Below are 21,948 nucleotides of genomic sequence, written 5' to 3' on the forward strand. Positions count from 1 at the left end.
TAAGTTGTTATTTTTCCCACCTGTGTTTGTGGGATCTTGTTTATGTTTAGTTGCCTGTTAGCACTTCATTGACTTCGTTCATTCTTTATTGTTTTGTGCGTTTCACTAGATAAATATGTGGAAACCATATCACACTGCACCTTGGTCCGATGATTCTTACAACGAACGTGACAGTACCAGTGGTGTCAGCTTAAATAAGTGTGTCGTTTCCAGATTTAAAATCTAAATTTGTATGAACATGTATAGCCTATTACACTGAAACAAAAAAAATGTTGTCTAGTTTTGAGAAGACATACTTAACATTTTAAGGCAGCAGAATAACTTCAAAATCTAACCGAAAATCAAGTTGAATTGAGTTATTAATTAACCTGACCTGATATGAGACTGTCCCTTGTGGCAAGACGTGACATTCCAGATAGTCAGACACTACCTAGACAATACAGACTAAATTACTCCTACATATTATTCATCTAAAAGCACAGATTGTACTTTCTGGAGAAATGTCCTCTGGTCTGATGAAACAAAAATAGAACTGTTTGGCCATAATGACCATTGTTATGTTTGGAGGAAAAAGGGGGAGGCTTGCAAGCTGAAGAACACCACCCCAACTGTGAAGCAAGGGGGTGGCAGCATCATGTTGTGGGGGTGCTTTGCTGCAAGAGTGACTGGTGCACTTCACAAAATAGATGGCATCATGAGGAAGGAAATATATATTGAAGCAACATCTCAAGACATCTGTCAGGAAGTTAAAGCTTGGTTGCAAATGGGTCTTCCAAATCGACAATGACCCCAAGCATACTTCCAAAGTTGTGGCAAAATGGCTTAAGGACAGCAAAGTCAAGGTACTGGAGTGACCATCACAAAGCCCTGACCTCAATCCCATAGAACATTTGTGGGCAGAACTGAAAAAGCATGTGCGAGCAAGGAGGCCTACAAACCTAGCTCAGTTACACCAGCTCTGTCAGGAGGAAGCCAAAATTCACCCAACTTATTGTGGTGTCATGACGTTGCCCTCTTTGGGTACAGCAAGCCCATACCCCTCTCCCTGCCTCCTTCAACTAGACTGTTGTGGTCAGATAGAGGTCGTAAATTCCTGAGAAGACCCTGCCTCATGGCCACACAGTATAAGAGACCGAGTGAATTTTCATAGAGAACAAAGGAATTTCTTCCACCTCACAGAACTTGAGGTTCGAACAAATTTCATGTTCTGGATAAGGTATAAAAGTTCGGTGAAGAATCCAGCTACGAACTGGTCCGTTTGTTACATTTTGGGGAAGCTCATGGGAGACGGTGTGGCCACATTGCCATAACGCTGTTTCTATAATAGCCTCAGATATGAGATTTACATCTAATTGTTGTATAAGATGAATGAGTGAGAATGATACTGTTTGTAAAATTGTGTGATGTGATTTTGGACTGTTTAATGAAGGAAACTCCAATTCCCTTTTGAGTTTAATTAAATCAGAGGAACGCCCCTGAGCCCAGTTAGGGTCAGGCATGCTGGGACAGCCCTTTTCTGCAATTCTGAATAAAACCCAACGTTGAGAAATTATCACCAGACCATGTTTCTCTCAATCACGGGAGTACAAAGGTTGTAGACCATTGCTGAATCTTTTAACCATACCACGTGGTTAAACTCTTAGACTATCGAACAAGTCTTTGATATTAATTACTAGTCTGCAGCTAAGAATTTGATATCATTGAACGCGAAGGACAACCGCCGAAACATCCATTCTATTACGGACATGAATGAATGCCACTCTGAACGATCCATTATAACCACAGCAGAGAGAGAGAAACGGACAATTCTACAAAAGAAACAAACTTTTCAACAGCGATCAAGACGAGACACTGAGCGTAAATATATATATTGATTGCAATTGTTCCCGAATGAGTGAGCGTTCATGCGTAAAGGATTAGCATTTCAATTGTTATAATTATCAACTCTGTAGTGACTTCTCAACTGACCATCCTACCGATTCTCGACTTCGGCGATTTCATTTACAAAATAGCCTCCAACAGTCTACTCAACAAATTGGATGCAGTCTATCACAGTGCCATCCTTTTTGTCACCAAAGCACCATAAAAGCCCCATATACTACCCACCACTGTGACCTGTACGCTCTCGTTCGCTTGCCCTCGCTTCATACATCTACAAGTCTCTGCTAGGTAAAGCCCCGCCTTATCTCAGCTCACTGGTAGCAGCACCCACTCATAGCACGCGCTCCAGCAGGTATATCTCACTGGTCACCCCCAAAGCCAATTCTTCCTTTGGCTGCCTTTCCTTCCAGTTCTCTGCTGCCAATGACTGGAACGAACTGCAAAAATCACTGAAGCTGGAGACTCATATCTCCCCCACTACCTTCAAGCACCAGCTGTCAGAGCAGCTCACAGATCACTGCAACTGTACATAGCCCAACTACCTCATCCCCAAACTGTTATATATTTTGCTCCTTTGCACCCCAGTATCTCTACTTGCACATTCATCTTCTGCACATTTACCATTCCAGTGTTTAATTGCTATATTGTAATTACTTTGCCACCATGGCCTATTTATTGCTTTACCTCCCTCATCCTACCTCATTTGCACACACTGTATAGACTTTTTCTACTGCATTATTGACAGTATGTTTGTTTATTCCATGTGTAACTCTGTGTTGTTGTATGTGTCGAACTGCTTTGCTTTATCCTGGCCAGGTCGCAGTTGTAAATGAGAACTTGTTCTCAACTAGCCTACCTGGTTAAATAAAGGTGAAATAAAAAAATGATATAAGGTGATGTACCACACATTGGGTTGAGAGACCTCTTCAACAGACATCTCGCTGTCTCTACACTGTCTCTACATAGCTGTGCTGTACTCCTTTGCTTGTTCAAAACAATCTCGACTGGATATGAAGATCTCTTTGATGCCACGTGGTAAAAATCTGGAAAATAACTGTATTCAGTGAAATATTAGGGCTATTCACACATTCTTGTTTTGCACATGCAATCAATATTATAATGAATAACACATCGATTAACAGTACCTTTTCATCTGCACGTTTTCTTCAGCTCGCTCTCCATCATTCGACACTTCCTTTTCAGTACATTAATATCTCGCTGGCTTTGGGTCATTTCCAAACGTATAACAGCACAGCTATCATCTACACATTGGTTTATTTATGCTACAGCTGCTTTAGCCAATACCTCCATAATGGATAATAACTGCAGCTGAAAATTGCAGCCCACCATATTGTCCAGCCTAAAATATAGATTTTTATTCTTTATTTGAAGTAAAAAGTCTACCATTTCCAAGCTAATGAGCAATAAACAGTTCGTAGAAGTTGCTAAATGACAACAATGTAGTGAAGTGGGAGATGCATGAGCAATTGCAATCACACTTCCGTTCAACTCATGATGCAAGTATTTATTACCATAAATATGAGACTACAACAGACGTTGAAAATTCTTAGAACTAGCACTGGAAAGGCAAATACTGTACCAGACTATATTCTAGTCTGAATGTACAGTGTAGGGTAGCCATGTCTATTGACTAAAAAATAAGACGCTTTACTATCTGAATAAGTTCTTCAGAATTTACCCCATGGCTATGGCTCACATGGTTATCAATCATAAAAGGCTATAGATGCATAATGCACGACACTGTGGTGAAACGTAAAATACAGAAACACTTCAGCCATTCATAAAAACTAATGCTTTATATATGATCAAATATTGTCATTTCCATTCTCATGAACACAAGCTAAAGAAACCCGTCTGAAAATGTGGTATGGTATTTATTAAAGGATAGAAAAAGGTAGAACTGATGAGACACGCTGTACCAAAATAAATGAATGTCGGGAATCAATGCAATTGCACATTAGATGAGGCCTTCTCAGTAGGAGCCTAGTATTTCTTGCTTGCGGCATTCAATTAACAAAACAGTACGTTCTAAATACTATGTAATACGATTAGTACACAGTATGTAGTTTACGTAATTGTTACAGAAAAACTATGCAATTATGAACTATTTATTCCATCTGTTCTGAGACAACAATAAATTTGTGTGTGGATCCCCAGGGAATGCGGGTACCACGTATTGAGAGACTGGACCCTCCCCTATGTGAGTTCTTTGATGTGACTTCATTTTGGAGCGCTGGGTGAAGCATTTCCCACACTGTGTGCACTCATACGGTTTCTCCCCGGTGTGGACCAGAGCATGTCTGATCAGGTTGCACTGCTTGGTAAAACTCCTGCCACACTGTTCACAGGTGTACGGTTTCTCTCCGGTGTGACTCCGGAGGTGTACTTTGAGCTGGCAGAGACGCTGGAAGCTCTTCCCACAGAAGGTGCAGCTGAATCGCCTCTCAGTGGTGCCGCCTGATCTCCACTGAGTCCTCATTCTCTTCACCATGTTAAAACTACTGTGACTCAGGCTGTATCCAGAGAAGGTGGAGGTGGTGGCCATGTTTGACCCTGTCATGCACTCACTCAATCTCACTGTTGCTTCTGAAGCCCTGTATTGATGCAGTCTTGGCTGTAGAGCTAAACTATTTCCTTCATTACTTGAGTTCAGCATCTCACTGCTCTGTCCCTCTGGCATCTGTTGTCTATTCTCATCAGCCAATGTCCTGATATGTCTTTTCATGTGTGCTGCTGCACTGAACATGTTAGCATGTGGTTTCCATATAGAAGAGTGAAGCGATGGCCCCACTTCATCTGTCATAGTAGGAACAGATGGCAGCCCACTATGAGATGGGAAAATGGAGATATTCTGAGAGTACTCTTCTGTGGAATGAAAGGAGAAATCTGGGTGGCCATCAGAGTCTGTGTCTCTGCCTGGACCCACAGAGGTCCACAGCTGCCCATCCGTCTCATCCATAACAAACTGGTCAGGTCCTGACAGGGCCGTGGTCGGATCTAACTCCTCCTCTTTCTCATCCTTCACCAGCACTAGGTCTAGTGAGTCCTCGTCTGGCCGGTGCTGCTCTGTGTTGAACACCTCTGTAGATGATAGCCAGGGTGTGCCTGGTTCCTCTGGATGATCAGAATTGGGGTAATGTTCCACTGAGTCTCTGGGAGATATATTGGGTTGCGTGATGAAGTCCTCATCACAGAGCTGTCGCTCAAAGGATGGTGGTTTCCCAGGCTTGGAACCAGACTCTAAAGATTTTGGGATCAACATAAAATAAACGTTACAAAAGACCCTTAACAGTTGAAAACATGACTGCTTTAGAACTGACTGTGTGTCCGTGTGCTAAATATGCCAGGACATAAAACACCCAACCCCAATGTAGCAATTTGTAAAAGTGCACACCACCACACCCACAGTATTCCATAGACAGACAGAGCAGTACCCCTTATGGTCACACCCACCCTCTCCAGTAATCCTGAGCTCTTCCTGAGGGTCAGTCTTCCACACATCCTCTGCTGTCTCCTCATCTTTGATCAGTATGGGTTCAGTCTCCACTCTCTGCTCCACATCAGTAGGCTGTAACAGGGACTGAGGTTATTACTCTGGACACACAGCATATCTAACCCTTTTCATACTCATGAATCACACAAAAGCGGTAAATTCTCTTGATAATCCAATATCAGAATTGATCCAAGAGGTCAGGTCTCTGTAATTGTAAAAGGTGATGTATCACACCTGGGGTTGAGAGTCCCCTTCAACAGACATCTCGCTGTCTCTCCACTGTGAGCTACTCCTCTGCTTGTTCGAAACAATCTTGACTGGATATGGAGATCTCTCTGATGCCATGGGGTAAAAACCTGGAAAATCATTATATTCAGTCAAATATTATGGCTATTCACACATTTGGGTTTTGCATATTCAATCAATTTACCACGAATAATAACACAACAACTACCCTTTCGTCTGCGCGTTTTCTTCAGCTCGCTCTCCATCATGTGACACTTCCTTTTCAGTACATCAATATCTCGCTGGCTTTGGGTAATTTCCAAACGTATAACAGCACAGCTATCATCTACGCGTTTGTTTATTTCTGTTACAGCTGCTTTAGCCAATACCTCCATAATGGATACAAACTGAGCCTGAAAATTGCAGCTGGCCATCTTGTCCAGCCCAAATTACAGATGTGTATTCTCTGTGTGAAGTAAATAGCTAATGTGCAATAAACAATCCGTAGATCTTGCTAAATAACAACAATGTAGTGAAGTGTGAGATGAGTGCGCAATTTCAATAGCACTTCCGTTAAACTCTTGACGTAAGTATTTATTACCGTAAATATGCGACTGCAACAGCCCTTAAAATTGTTAGAATTAGCACTGGCAAGACAAATACAAGGTCGATTATAGTCTGCAGATACCGTGTTGGGTAGCTATCTCTATTGACAAAAAAATAACACGTTTAACTTTCTGAATAAAGAATTCAGATTGTAAAACGCCGTGTTTTTTTGCCAATAGGTATGGCTACATGTAGGAGAGAGTGCAATGCAGTGGCTCACATGGTTATTAATGCATAAAAAGGCTATCAATACATAATGCATTCCTCACTGTGGTAAAACGTAAAATACAAAAACCCGTTCTTCAACCATTCATAAAAACTCATGAATGATCAAATATTGTCATTAATGTTATCATCTACACTCTCATCAACACAACCTTATGAAACCATTCTGAAAATGTGGTATGGTATTTATTAAAGGTTAGAAAAGGTATATAACTTTTTTGACACACAGCTGGGGAACAAAGATGATAAACTATTTTCATGTTAACTTCAAATAAACTTAATTTCATGATATATTTCAAGTAACTATTGCATACTATATACAGTGCCTTGCGAAAGTATTCGGCCCCCTTGAACTTTGCGACCTTTTGCCACATTTCAGGCTTCAAACATAAAGATATAAAACTGTATTTTTTTGTGAAGAATCAACAACAAGTGGGACACAATCATGAAGTGGAACGACATTTATTGGATATTTCAAACTTTTTTAACGAATCAAAAACTGAAAAATTGGGCGTGCAAAATTATTCAGCCCCCTTAAGTTAATACTTTGTAGCGCCACCTTTTGCTGCGATTACAGCTGTAAGTCGCTTGGGGTATGTCTCTATCAGTTTTGCATATCGAGAGACTGAAATGTTTTCCCATTCCTCCTTGCAAAACAGCTCGAGCTCAGTGAGGTTGGATGGAGAGCATTTGTGAACAGCAGTTTTCAGTTCTTTCCACAGATTCTCGATTGGATTCAGGTCTGGACTTTGACTTGGCCATTCTAACACCTGGATATGTTTATTTTTGAACCATTCCATTGTAGATTTTGCTTTATGTTTTGGATCATTGTCTTGTTGGAAGACAAATCTCCGTCCCAGTCTCAGGTCTTTTGCAGACTCCATCAGCTTTTCTTCCAGAATGGTCCTGTATTTGGCTCCGTCCATCTTCCCATCAATTTTAACCATCTTCCCTGTCCCTGCTGAAGAAAAGCAGGCCCAAACCATGATGCTGCCACCACCATGTTTGACAGTGGGGATGGTGTATTCAGGGTGATGAGCTGTGTTGCTTTTACGCCAAACATAACATTTTGCATTGTTGCCAAAAAGTTCAATTTTGGTTTCATCTGACCAGAGCACCTTCTTCCACATGTTTGGTGTGTCTCCCAGGTGGCTTGTGGCAAACTTTAAACAACACTTTTTATGGATATCTTTAAGAAATGGCTTTCTTCTTGCCACTCTTCCATAAAGGCCAGATTTGTGCAATATCCTATGGACAGAGTCTCCCACCTCAGCTGTAGATCTCTGCAGTTCATCCAGAGTGATCATGGGTCTCTTGGCTGCATCTCTGATCAGTCTTCTCCTTGTATGAGCTGAAAGTTTAGAGGGACGGCCAGGTCTTGGTAGATTTGCAGTGGTCTGATACTCCTTCCATTTCAATATTATCGCTTGCACAGTGCTCCTTGGGATGTTTAAAGCTTGGGAAATCTTTTTGTATCCAAATCCGGCTTTAAACTTCTTCACAACAGTATCTCGGACCTGCCTGGTGTGTTCCTTGTTCTTCATGATGCTCTCTGCGCTTTTAACGGACCTCTGAGACTATCACAGTGCAGGTGCATTTATACGGAGACTTGATTACACACAGGTGGATTGTATTTATCATCATTAGTCATTTAGGTCAACATTGGATCATTCAGAGATCCTCACTGAACTTCTGGAGAGAGTTTGCTGCACTGAAAGTAAAGGGGCTGAATAATTTTGCACGCCCAATTTTTCAGTTTTTGATTTGTTAAAAAAGTTTGAAATATCCAATAAATGTCGTTCCACTTCATGATTGTGTCCCACTTGTTGTTGATTCTTCGCAAAAAAATACATTTTTATATCTTTATGTTTGAAGCCTGAAATGTGGCAAAAGGTCGCAAAGTTCAAGGGGCCGAATACTTTCGCAAGGCACTGTACATTATAGCTCATTTGCATTCAGAGGTTCTTCTCTGGGTTTTTAAGGCACAGTGTTTTCAGAAAGTATTCATACTCCTTGACTTATTCCACATTTTGTTGTGTTACAGCCCAAATTTTAAATGGATTAAATGGATTTTTTTCTCACCCATCTATACACAATACCCCATGATGACAAAGTGAAAACATGCTTTTAGAAATGTTTGAAAATGTATTGAAAATGAAAAACTGAAATAAATTATTTACATAAGTAATCACACCCCTGGGTAAATACATGTTAGAATCACCTTTGGCAGCGATTACAGCTGTGAGTCTTTCTGGGTAAGTCTTTAAGAGCTTTGGATTGTAAAATATTTTCCCATTATTCATTTCAAAATTCTTCAAGTTCTGTCAAATTCGTTGTTGTTCATTGCTATACAACTATTTTCAAGTCTTGCCATAGACTTTCAAGCTGATTTAAGACAAAACTGTAACTTGGCCACTCAGGAACATTCACTGTCTTCTTGGTAAACAACTCCAGTGTAGATGGAATAAGTACAATGATGTTGATCCATCCTCAGTTTTCTCATATCACAGCCATTCAACTCTGTAACTGTTTAAGTCACCATTGACCTCATGGTGAAATCCCTAAGTCGTTTCCTTCCTCTACGGCAACTGAGTTAGGAAGGACGCCTGTATCTTTATAGTGACTGTGTGTATTGTTACACCATGCAAAGTGTAATTAATAACTTCACCATGCTCAAAGGGTTAAGCACATTTTTACTCATGAACTTATTTAGGATTTCCATAACAAAGGTGCTGAATACTTATTGACTCAAGACATTTCAGCTTTTTATTTATTTATTAATTTGTAAACATAAAAAAAAACATAATTCATTATGATATTATGGGGTAATGTGTGTAGGCCAGTGACAAACAATCTCAATTTAATCCATTTTAAATTTAGGCTGTAACACAACAAAATGTTTTAAATGAGGCGACAGTACAGAATGTCTCCATTTTATTTTCTGTTTTTCTGTTTAGAAATGAATGCACTTTATGCATCTAGTCTCCCAATTTGAAGGTGTCTTAAGTATTTGGACAAACTCACTTATAGTCTATTACTAAAATACATAAAGTTAATTCATTTCTAAACGGTAAAACAGATATGTATGAAAATATCCTAAAATAAAAGGTGAAATTCTGTACTGTCACCTCATCTAAAACATTTGATCTCAAATCCAGAATGCTGGAGTATAGAGCCAAATTAAATATTTTAGCTTCACTGTCCAAGTAAATACGTAGGGGAGTGTATTATTGATCTTAAACCGCAGATGGACTCTTTAATTAAATAAATGTTATTGAATATAACATGTTTTTTTACAATTTTGTGGTAGCAATACACAATGTTACCAGGTGTAAATAAATAGGTTAATAAAATAAAAGTGATGATCCGTTAACAGTCAAATATAAAAACCATTTCACAAATCAATTAGGAGAAAAATCTTGTCAAAATATCTTCTTTCCTATATTTTCCCATAGAAAATGCAATTATGGTTCTATTTGATCCATCTGTTCTGAGACTACATTAAACTTCTGCGTGGATCCCCAGGGTATGCGGGTGCCACATATTGAGACACTGCGCTCTCTCCTATGTGAGTTCTCTGATGTGACGTCATTTTGGAGCGCTGGGTGAAGCATTTCCCACACTGTGTGCACTCATACGGTTTCTCCCCACTGTGGACCAGAGCATGTCTGATCAGGTTGCACTGCTTGGTGAAACTCTTGCCACACTGTTCACAGGTGTACGGTTTCTCTCCGGTGTGACTCCGGAGGTGTTCTTTGAGCTGCCAGAAACGTTGGAAGCGTTTCCCACAGAAGGTGCAGCTGAATCGCCTCTCGGTGGTGCTGCCAGAACTCCACTGAGTCCTCATTCTCTTCACCATGTTAAAACTACTGCGACTCAGGCTGTATCCTGAGAAGGTGGAGGTGGTGGCCATGTTTGACCCTGTCGTGCACTCACTCAATCTCACTGTTGCTTCTGAAGCCCTGTATTGATGCTGCCTTGGCTGTAGAGCTAAACTATTTCCTTCATTACTTGAGTTCAGCATCTCACTGCTCTGTCCCTCTGGCATCTGTTGTCTAGTCTCATCAGCCAATGTCCTGACATGTCTTTTCATGTGTGCTGCTGCACTGAACATGTTAGCATGTGGTTTCACAATAGAATAGTGAAGTGATGGCCCGATATCATGAGATGGGAAAATTGAGATATTCTGAGAGTACTCTTCTGTGGAATGAAAGGAGAAATCTGGGTGGACATCAGGGTCAGTATCTCTGCCTGGATCAACAGACGTCCATAGATGCCCATCAGTGTCATCCATTACAAATTGGTCAGGTCCTGCCGGGACCGTGGTCTGATCCAGCTCCTCCTCTTTCTCATCCTTCACCATCACTAGCTCTAGTGAGTCCTTGCTCTTGGCTGGCCGGTGCTGCTCTGTACTGAACACCTCTGTAGATGCGAGCCGGGGTGTTCCTGGTACCTCTGGACGATCAGAATTGGGGTAATGTTCCACTGAGTTTTCGGGAGATATGCTGGGTTGTGTGATGAAGTCTTCATCACAGTTCCATTGGTCAAAGGATGGTGGTTTCCCAGGCTTGGAACCAGACTCTAAAGATTTTAGGATAAAAATAATGAACATTACAAAAGACACTTTATGATTTTGTCAATGAGGCCCTTTATCTACTTCCCCAGTCAGATGAACTTGTGGATACAATTTTTTATGTATCTGTGTCCAGTATGAAGGAAGTTAGAGGTAGTTTGCGAGACAATGTTAACTAGCGTTAGCGCAATTAATGACTGGAAGTCTATGATTATCTACTACTGTAGTATACTAGAAGATACCCAGAGACTTCCAGTCATTGCGCTAATGCTAGTTAGCATTGGCTCGCAAATCTACTTTACCTTCATTCATACTGGATAGAGACAAAAAAATGGTACCCACGAATTCATCCGACTCTGGGGAAGTAAGTAAAAGGCAAAATTCTGAAGTATCCCTTTAACAGTTGCATACCATGTCTGCTTTAGGACATACTATGGCTGTACGTTGGCACCTTAAATGATAACATAAAACACAGAACATCAATGTAGCCATTCGGAACGTGCATACCACCACACCCACACAGTCTTCCATAGACAGACAGAGCAGTACCCCTTATGGTCACACCCACCCTCTCCAGTGATCCTGAGCTCTTCCTGAGGGTCAGTCTTCCACACGTCCTCTGCTGTCTCCTCATCTTTGATCAGTATGAGTTCAGTCTTCACTCCCTGCTCCACATCGGTAGACTAACAGGGGACTGAGGTTATTACTCTGGAAACACACCATATCTAACCCTTTTCATACTCATGAATCACACAAAAGTACATTCTTCTGACGTTACAATAACAGAAATGAATCAATAGGTCAGTTCTCTGTAATTGTAATTGTAAAAGGTGATGGATCACACCTGCGGTTGAGAGTCCCTTTCAACAGCACTCTCTCGGTCTCTCCGCTGTGAGCTACTTCTCTGCTTGTTCAAAACAATCTTGACTGGATATGAAGATCTCTCTGATGCCATGGGGTAAAAACCTGGAAAATAATTGTATTCAAATATTCGAGCTACATTTCACACAATTCGGTTTTAAATATGCAATGCATTCAATTGACTATGAATAACACATCAACTACCTTTTCTCCTGACTCGTCCATGTGTCTTCTTCAGCTCGCTCTCCATCATTTGCCACTTCCTTTTCAGTACATCAATATCTCGCTGGCTTTGGGTCATTTCCAAACGTATAACAGCACAGCTATCATCTACACGTTTGTTTATTTCTTCTACAGCTGCTTTAGCTAATACCTCCATAATGGATAATAACTGCGTCTGAAAATTGCTGCTGGCCATCTTGTCCAGCCCAAATTACAGATTTGTATTCTCTGTGTAAGGTAAATGGTCTACAATGTCCAAGTTAATGTGCAATAAACAAACCGTAGATGTTGATAAATGGCAACAATGTCTAATGTCTGAAGTGGAGCTGCGTGCGCAATTGCAATCCGACCTCCGTTCAACTCGTGACGTAAGTATTTATTACCGTAAACATGAGACTGCAACAAACCTTCAAACTGTAAGAATTAGCACAGGCAAGACAAATACTGTACCAGGGTTTATTCAGGTCTGCATGTAGGGTTGCCTTATCTATTAAATAAAAAACGTCTTCAGTTTTAGTCAATTGTTATGGCTACATGTAGAGGAGAGTGCATTGTGCAGTGGCCCACATGCATGGTTATTAATGCATAATGCATGACGCACTTTGGTAAAACGTAAAATACCAAAACACTTTCTACCATTCATTAAAACTCATGGTTTATATATGATCAAATATTGACATCGACACAACCTAATGAAACTATTCTGAAAATGTGGTATGGTATTTATTAAAGGATTGAAAAAGGTATACAACTTGTTAGAAACATAGCTGGGGAACAAAGATATTAAACTAGTTTAATGTACATTTCCTTCAATGATACTGTATATTTCAAGTAACTATCGCATTATACATGCATTATAGCAGAGTTACATTAGGAGGTTATTCTCTTAGGGTTTTAAAGGCACATGCATATACTCCCCTATGTATTCTTTTGGACAATGAAGCTACAACTTTTAATTTGGCTCTATACTCCAGTATTTTGAATTTGAGATAAAATGTTTTATATCAGGGGACAGTACAGAATGTCACCTTTTATTTGAGGATATTTAATGCATATCTGTTTATGCACGTCATATATCTAACCACCGCATTTAGAATAATAATTTTGGGGGTGATTATATTTGTCACACAAGTGTGTAATGAAAATGTATTTCTTGCATATCCCAACTCCCGAGACACCCGCAGGGAGTGGAGTCACAGGCAGGCTCTCCATTGTCTAGTGCCCCTGGGGCAATTTGGATTAAGTGCCTTGCTCAAAGGCACAAGCGTGAAAGATTTCCTTGTCTGCTCCCTTATTTGAACCAGCAACCGTTGGGTTATTGGCCCAATGCTCTAACCTCGAGACTGCTTGCAACCCCCATTCCAAGGTGTCATAAGTATTTTGGACAAATTCACTTAACTTTTGACTAAATTAAATAAACTAAGTATTTGGTCACACATTCCTACCACACAATGACTACATCAAACTTGTGACTATACAAAGTTGTTGGTTTCATTTGCAGTTTGTTTTGATTGCTTCGGTTGATGTCGTGGCCAATAGAAATGAATGGTAAATATTGTATTGCTTCACAGTCACTTTTATTGTAAATAAGAAATTAAGAATGTAATCTACATTAATGGGGATGCTACCATGATTATGAATAATCCTAAATTAATCGTAGATAATGATGAGTGAGAAAGTTACAGATGCACATAGATCATGCCCCCAAAACATGCTAACCTCTCACCGTTACCAATAACATGGGAGGTAAGCGTCTATTTGTGTGGTATGATATTCATGCCTCTAACTTTCTCACTCATCATTTGCTAGGATTCATTCATGATTATCCGTAATCATGGTAGCATTCACCTTAATGTAAAAGGGTTCAGAAACATATTCTATTCTTCTTTACAATAAAAGTGACTCCAAAATGGCACAATAAATGATTTACCATTCATTTATACAGGGCACAACATAATCCAAAACAAACTGCAAATGAATCCAACAAGTTTGTAGTCACAAGCTTGATGTAGTCATTGTGTGCTAAGAATATGGGACCAAATATCAAACTTTTGAGAATATGTAATACATCATACGTGAATTTGTCAAAATACTTATGCCTCCTTCAAATGGGGGGAGAGTACATACATACAGTGCTTTCATTTCTAAACTGTAAAATATACGTCTGAAAATATCCTCAAATAAAAGGTGACATTCTGAACTGTCGGCTCATATAAAACATTTGATCTCAAATCCAAAATCCTGGAGTATAGAGCCAAATATAAAGTTTTAGCTTCACTGTCCAAATAAATACATAGGGGAGTGTATCAGTAGAGGTATTAGATACAAAAACAAAGCACATCAGATAGTGTAGAAGATAGCGAGAAGTGTTGATGGATCTACATTTTCACATTGAAAGTGTTTTCCGAAGCATAATGCAATTATGTTCCTATTTGTTCCATCTGGTCTGAGACTACATTAAACTTGTGTGTGGATCCCCAGGGTATGCGGGTGCCACGTATTGAGACACTGGACTCTCTCCTATGTGAGTTCTCTGATGTGACGTCATATTGGAGCGCTGAGTGAAGCATTTCCCACACTGTGTGCACTTGTAGGGCTTCTCTCCGCTGTGGACCACAGCATGTCTGATCAAGTTGCATTGCTTGGTGAAACTCCTGCCACACTGTTCGCAGGTGTACGGTTTCTCTCCGGTGTGACTTCGGAGGTGTTCTTTTAGCTGCCAGAAACGCGGGAAGCTCTTCCCACAGAAGGTGCAGCTGAAACGCCTCTCGGTGGTGCCGCCTGATCTCCACTGAGTCCTCATTCTCTTCACCATGTTAAAACTACTGTGACTCAGGCTGTATCCAGAGAAGGTGGAGGTGGTGGCCATGTTTGACCCTGTCATGCACTCACTCAATCTCACTGTTGCTTCTGAAGCCCTGTATTGATGCTGCCTTGGCTGTAGAGCTAAACTATTTCCTTCATTATTGGAGTTCAGCCTTTTACTGCTCTGTCCCTCTGGCATCTGTTGTCTAGTCTCATCAGCCAATGTCCTGACATGTATTTTCATGTGTTTTGCTGCACTGAACATGTTAGCATGTGGTTTCCATATAGAGTGAAGCGATGGCCCTACATCATCTGTCATAGTAGGAACAGATGGCAGCCCACTATGAGATGGGACCATTGAGATATTCTGAGAGTACTCTTCTGTGGAATGAAAGGAGAAATCTGGGTGGCCTTCAGGGTCAGTGTCTCTGCCTGGATCCAAAGAGGTCATCAGCTGCCCATCAGACTCATCCACGACAAACTGGTCAGGTCCTGCCAGGGTCATGGTCTGATCAAGCTCCTCCTCTTTCACCATCACTAGGTCTAGTGAGTCCTCGTCCGAAAGGTGCTGCTCTGTGCTGAACACCTCTGTAGTTGCGAGCCGGGGTGTTCCTGGTTCCTCTGGACGATCAGAATTGGGGTAATGTTCCACTGAGTCTTCGTGAGATGTATTGGGTTGTGTGATGAAGTCCTCATCACAGTGCCGTTGCTCAAAGGATGGTGGTTTTCCAGACTTGGAACCAGACTCTAATGATTTGAGGAAGAACAGAAATTAAACATTATAAAAGACCCTTAACAGTTGCAAAATGCAACTGCTTTAGAACTGACTGTGTGCGTACATTCCCTCCATATGCCAGAACACAAAACACCTAACACCAATGTTGCAATTTGCAACGTGCATACCACCACACCCACAGTCTTCCATAGACAGACAGAGCAGTACCCCTTATGGTCACACCCACCCTCTCCAGTGATCCTGAGCTCTTCCTGAGGGTCAGTCTTCCACACATCCTCTGCTGTCTCCTCATCTTTGATCAGTATGGGTTCAGTCTCCACTCTCTGCTCCACATCTGTAGGCTGTAACAGGGACTGAGGTTATTACTCTGGACACACGCCATATATTTATTTATATTACCTTTATTCAACCAGGAAAAGCCCATTGAGACAGTCTCTTTTGCAAGGGAGACCTGGCCAGAAGGCAGCAGCAATCAATACATTACAACACTTAAATCATACAATACAATACAATCAAATCAGCACAGCAATTACAATCCAGCCTACAGGAAACATTTACACTCCTCCTGAACAGAGTTTTGTACCAGAGTTTTAAAGTCATCGAGGGCCACTAGACTACTACATCTAGTTGAAGCATACTTTCCAGAACATTCCATGCCTCTCGTGCACAATAGGAGAAGCAGTCTTGCCTAACACAGTAAGGGCCCTGGGGACTTTAAGTAGCAACCACCTAGTAGATCGTGGTTGCTACTTGCTACTTATTTTCCACCATAATTTGCAAATAAATGCATTAAAAATCCTACAATGTGATTTTCTGGATTTTTTTCTTCTCATTTTGTCTGTCATAGTTGAAGTGTACCTATGATAAAAAAATTACAGGCGTCTCTCAAGTGGGAGAACTTGCATAATTGGTGGCTGACTAAATACTTTTTTGCCCCACTGTACATGCCTTAGTTATAAAAAAAATATATAGAATCTTAGCTTTAATTTTACGTGCTTCTATGAACTTCACATATTGGTGCTCGTGGGTCCTTTTAGATGGAAAGCTTCTAGTGGTGAGGGAGAGCAGGCTACAGAGAGAGTTTATCCAGGGCTTTGTATATGAACACATAGCTAATGTATTTCATACTCAATCACACAAAAACGGTAAATTCTCCTGATATTCCGATAACAGAATTGATCCAAGAGATCAGGTCTCTGTAAATGGTCATGTATTACACTCCTTAAGTTCCAAGGATCTTATGTTATTTTCAGAGGTAGACGGACTCTGGCTGCCAAAACAGCCAAATACTCCAAACTAAACGTAAATCGATTCTCAATTGCGATACGGTTCTAGAAACATAACGCCCTTTACTTTGATATCACAACAAAATAATTCCATAAATGCAAAATATACACTTACTGTACACTGTTTTAACGGGTTTTATCACAGTTGCATCCGACAATATTTTTCAGTGACAACACGTTTCTGGCGGCCTTCTTCCATTACACACTAGGTGTTCTTAGCAGCCTTGGTAACCTTAGCTAAATAGCTCTGGTGGTCCCTCTGTCTTCCGTAAACACGTACTGTTACATGGGGATATGGCCTTATGGGAGCACTAACCCTAAACCTATAAAAAGGTGTGTATCAATTTAACCCTTTGGTGTTTTTAAAATTATTTATCGCTTATATGAAAGTTAAGTTCCTTATGCTTCCAAAACCGTACCTCAAGCGATGCATAGTAATGTAGGGTCCCCTGTACAGAAGACGCCTTCATCCAATGACTCTTATGTGTAATGGAATTGCGAGTCATGATCAAGGGCTACACCTGGGGTTGAGAGTCCTCTTCAACAGCCTTCTCTCCGTCTCTCCACTGTGAGTTACTCCTCTGCTTATTCAAAACGATATTGACTGGATATGAAGATCTCTCTGATGCCATGGGATAAAAAAATAAAAAAATATTCAGTCAAATATTAGGGCTATTCACACATTTGTTTTTTGCATATACAATCAATTTACCACGAATAACGAATAAATCAACTACCTTTTCTCCTTACTCGTCCTCGTGTCTTCTTCAGCTCGCTCTCCATCATTTGACACTTCCTTTTCAGTACATCAATATCTCGCTGGCTTTGGATAATTTCCATGCGTATAACAGCACAGCTATCATCTACACGATTGTTTATTTCTGCTACAGCTGCTTTAGCCAATACCTCCAGAATGGATACCAACTGTGCCTGGAAATTGCAGCTTGCCATCTTGTCCAACCCAAATTACAGATGCGTATTACCTGTGTGAAGTAAATAGTATTCAATATCCAAGATAATGTGCAATAAACAATCCGTATATGTCCATAAATGACAACAATGTAGTGAAGCGGAAGATACGTGCAATCCTTCTTCTTCTTCTATGGTATAATGTCGTTCGCAATAACTTGATGTGCATTTCGCCACCTATTGTGCGGGTGAACAATTTCCAAGCTAATGTGCGATAAACAATCCGTAGATGTTGTTAACTGGGAGACTGCGTGCGCAATTGCATTTCTTGGTCTGCTTCTCGTTCTTCCGCAAACATACGTTAGAAGTGCATCCCGCCTCCAACTGTGTGGGGTAAAAACTGTGGAACTGCTACTTCAACTTCATTCACCCTAACAGGGCACTCCTGAAACTCGAGCACGTGGTTCTCACCACAAATGCAGCACGGTGTTTCCATCCAATTACTCTTTCACAACATATTTATATATGATCAAATATTGTCATCAACACAACCTTATAAAACTATTGTGAAAATGTGGTAAAGTAAAAGGTAAAGTAAAACACACTGAACAAAATATAAATGCAACACACAAAATTTCAAATATTTTACTGAGGTACAGTTCATATAAGGAAATCACAAATCAATCAATTGAAATAAATCAATTAGGCCCTAATCTATGTATTTTACATGACTGGGAATACAGATATGCATCTGTTGGTTAGATACCTTTAAAAAAGGTAGGGGCGTGGATCAGAAAACCAGTCAATGGTGTGACCACCATTTGCCTCATGCAGCACGACACATCTCCTTCAAATAAAGTTGATCAGGCTGTTGATTGTGTTCTGTGGAATATTGTCTCACTCCTCTTCAATGACTGTGAGAAGTTGCTGGATATTGGCAGGAACTGGAACACGCTCTCCGACACGTGGATACAGAGCATCCCAAACATGCTCAATGGATGACATGTCTGGTGAGTATGCAAGCCATGGAAGAACTGGGACATTTTTAGATTCCAGGAATTGTGTACAGATCTTTGCAACATGGGGCCGTGCATTATCATGCTGAAACATGAGGTGATGGCGGCGGATGAATGGCACAACAATGGGCTTCAGGATCTCGTCATGGTATTTCTGTGCATTCAAATTGCCATTGATAAAATGCAACTGTGTTCGTTATCCGTAGCTTATACCCGCACATACCAGAATCCCACCGCCACCATGGGGCACTCTGTTCACTCCAAAGTGACACAAGTTTATTATTTGGTCCCATATTCCTAGCATGCAATGACGACATCAAGCTTGTGACACTACAAACTTGGATGCATTTGCAGTTTTTTTGGTTGTGTTTCAGATTATGTTGCGCCCAATATAAATCTATGGTAAATAATGTCTTAACACACCATAAGTACTTATGACACTTTTAAATGGGGGGACTAGATACAGTGCCTTGCGAAAGTATTCGGCCCCCTTGAACTTTGCGACCTTTTGCCACATTTCAGGCTTCAAACATAAATATATAAAACTGTATTTTTTTGTGAAGAATCAACAACAAGTGGGACACAATCATGAAGTGGAACGACATTTATTGGATATTTCAAACTTTTTTAACAAATCAAAAACTGAAAAATTGGGCGTGCAAAATCTTCTCCCCTACCAACCCACACGCTTACTCCATTTCACTACAGCAGGCCTCCTTGCCGTTCCTAAGTCCAAGCTCCAGATCTTCGGCGACAGGGCCTTCTCCAGGGTTGCACCAAGGCTCTAGAACTCTCTCCCACCAAGAATGGCGGAGCCGGAGGGGATGGCTGCCGTTTTACGGGCTCCTAACCAACTGTGCTGTTTTGTTATTTATTTTGCGTTTTGTAACTTGTTTTTTTATTTGTTTGGTACATAATGTTGCTGCTACCGTCTCTTATGCCCAAAAAGAGATTCTGGACATCAGAACACCTTGAACTGGACAAAGAATGTTTCTTTAATGAGTCCGATGTGAAGTATATACTGCTTTCTCGAAGAAAAAGCCCAAATCCCTTTCATTTGAGTGAAGACGGAGAAAAAGGAGGTCAGGCTGCCTTCTGAGAATTCGTAGGCGAGTGAGTAAACCTCCACTACCATCCGTTCTATTGGCCATGTGCAATCATTGCATGCAAACTTAAATCAGTTTTACCTCATTTCTACCAGCATGTCACATGTGCAACCAGAGGGAAAAGCACCTTTACTCCACACACCCTGTGTATAGCCTCGTTATTGTTATTTTAGTGTTTTATTTATTTTAATTTTATTTAGATAGGCTAGTTGAGAACAAGTTCTCATTTGCAACTACGACCTGGCCAAGATAAAGCAGTGTGACACAGACAACAACACAGAGTTACACATCGAGAAAAAATAAACAAGCCAATAACACAATAAACAAATCAATGACACAGTAGAAAAAATAAAGTATATATAGAGTGTGTGCAAAAGGCACGAGGAGGTAGGCAATAAATAGGCCATAGGAGCGAATAGTTACAATTTAGCAGAATAACACTGGATTGATAAATGAGCAGATGATGATGTGCAAGTAGAGATACTGGTGTGCAAAAGAGCAGAAAAGTTAATAAAATAAAAACAGTATGGGGATGAGGTAGATAGATTGGATGGGCTATTTACAGATGGACTATGTACAGCTGCAGTGATCCCTTAGCTGCTCAGGGCTTGTAAATAAGCAATTTACTGTGAGGTCAACCTGTTGTATTCGGCGCATGTGTACATCAACATCTTTCAGTCCCTCCTAAAGTCTCACCTCTTCAGCATAGCCTACCCCTTGTGACACATTTGAATGCGGGTCAAAAGAGAAATAAAAGTATTATCTGAGTTGTATCTCAGTCCACCTGGCCATGCTGCTGCTCCAGTTTCAACTTCCATCTGACTGTGCTGCTGCTCCAGTCTTAACTGTTCTGCCTTATTATTATTCGACCATGCTGGTCATTTATGAACATTTGAACATCTTGGCCATGTTCTGTTATAATCTCCACCCGGCACAGCCAGAAGAGGACTGGCCACCCCACATAGCCTGGTTCCTCTCTAGGTTTCTTCCTAGGTTTTGGCCTTTCTAGGGAGTTTTTCCTAGCCACTGTGCTTCTACACCTGCATTGCTTGCTGTTTGGGGTTTTAGGCTGGGTTTCTGTACAGCACTTTGAGATATCAGCTGATGTACGAAGGGCTATATAAATACATTTGATTTGATTTGTTTCGCTCCTACCGGCTCTCACCGTCATTAACAGAACTGAGGGAAAACAGTGCCTGACATGAAGGGTCGAAAGACACCGTCTACCGGTTAACCTCGCTTCCCGCTAGCACGGCAGGCGTGAGGATGGGGCGACAGTATGTGCTAGTTAGCTTGTTAGTGACACCATGTGCTAGCTTGCTAGTTAGCTTAAACAGTGTGTTGCCCCCGCGTGCCGGAGAAAACTGTGCCTGAGAGGCACCGGCGAAGAATACTGTCTACCGGTGTCTCCCCCGCCTATCGCTAGCACAGCAGGTGGGAGGATGAGGGGGCACCATGTGCAAGCTAACTTGCTAGTTAGCTGGGACACAGTGTGCTAGCTAACTTGCAGTATAAAGAAAGATTCCTGCAGATGCATGAATGCCACGAATTTCAGGCCGCAATTGGGCCCTTCTCAAGAGTTTTGATATCTGCCACACCCCCTTTGAATCAGCAGCTGTAATGTCGGAGGAGAAAAGCATGAACACATTTAAAGAGGATAGATTCTAGAACCAACTTCTCTGGTTATAAACGGCTTATGTGGCATGATATGAGTTAAAAACATAAATTCTAGTGTCAAAATGTTCTACAAAGTGTAAATGAGAAAATTTTGTTACACCAGACAAAATGCTGATACTGTATTTTTAACAGCTGTGAATGACAATAGAATATGAAAGACCAGTGTAATATTTGAACATTGTTATATTAGAACACTCACTGCTTCTACAGTATTATGTGAATGATGGTTTATTCTACATGGAACTGTTACACTTGCAAGTTATCAAAACACTTTGTTTAGGATATCTACATAAGTTCAGCAATTGC

The 21,948-nt window shown here is 40.8% G+C and overlaps 1 protein-coding gene and 2 pseudogenes across 1 annotated transcript; all 3 read right to left on the reverse strand.

Annotated features, from left to right (window-relative positions):
• Nucleotides 1–3,757: 3,757 nt before the first annotated feature.
• On the reverse strand, nt 3,758–6,202 carry LOC115114637 (zinc finger and SCAN domain-containing protein 2-like; annotated as a pseudogene).
• A 3,005-nt stretch (nt 6,203–9,207) lies between these two features.
• Nucleotides 9,208–12,439, reverse strand: LOC115114633 (zinc finger protein 184-like). The gene is made up of 4 exons (XM_029643044.2): nt 12,090–12,439; nt 11,869–11,990; nt 11,593–11,707; nt 9,208–11,032 (listed from the first exon to the last, which is right to left on the reverse strand). Exons 1-4 carry the CDS (start codon nt 12,301–12,303, stop codon nt 9,948–9,950), a joined length of 1,536 nt encoding a protein of 511 aa, XP_029498904.1. The 5' UTR covers nt 12,304–12,439; the 3' UTR covers nt 9,208–9,947.
• A 361-nt stretch (nt 12,440–12,800) lies between these two features.
• Nucleotides 12,801–18,204, reverse strand: LOC115114635 (zinc finger protein 263-like; annotated as a pseudogene).
• Between the last annotated feature and the right edge of the window lie 3,744 nt (nt 18,205–21,948).

This window comes from Oncorhynchus nerka, linkage group LG9b, assembly GCF_034236695.1.
Source record: "Oncorhynchus nerka isolate Pitt River linkage group LG9b, Oner_Uvic_2.0, whole genome shotgun sequence".
NCBI lineage: Eukaryota > Metazoa > Chordata > Actinopteri > Salmoniformes > Salmonidae > Oncorhynchus > Oncorhynchus nerka.

Excerpts from the sequence above, each read along its gene's own strand:
- LOC115114633 (XM_029643044.2), bottom strand. The coding sequence starts at position 12,303 with ATGGCCAGCAGCAATTTTCAGACGCAGTTATTATCCATTATGGAGGTA. Across the intron at positions 11,991-12,089 it reads TGGACGAGTCAGGAGAAAAG|GTTTTTACCCCATGGCATCA; the intron begins GTAGTTGATGTG and ends ATTATTTTCCAG. Across the intron at positions 11,033-11,592 it reads GCTCAGGATCACTGGAGAGG|AGTCTGGTTCCAAGCCTGGG; the intron begins GTGGGTGTGACC and ends TAAAATCTTTAG.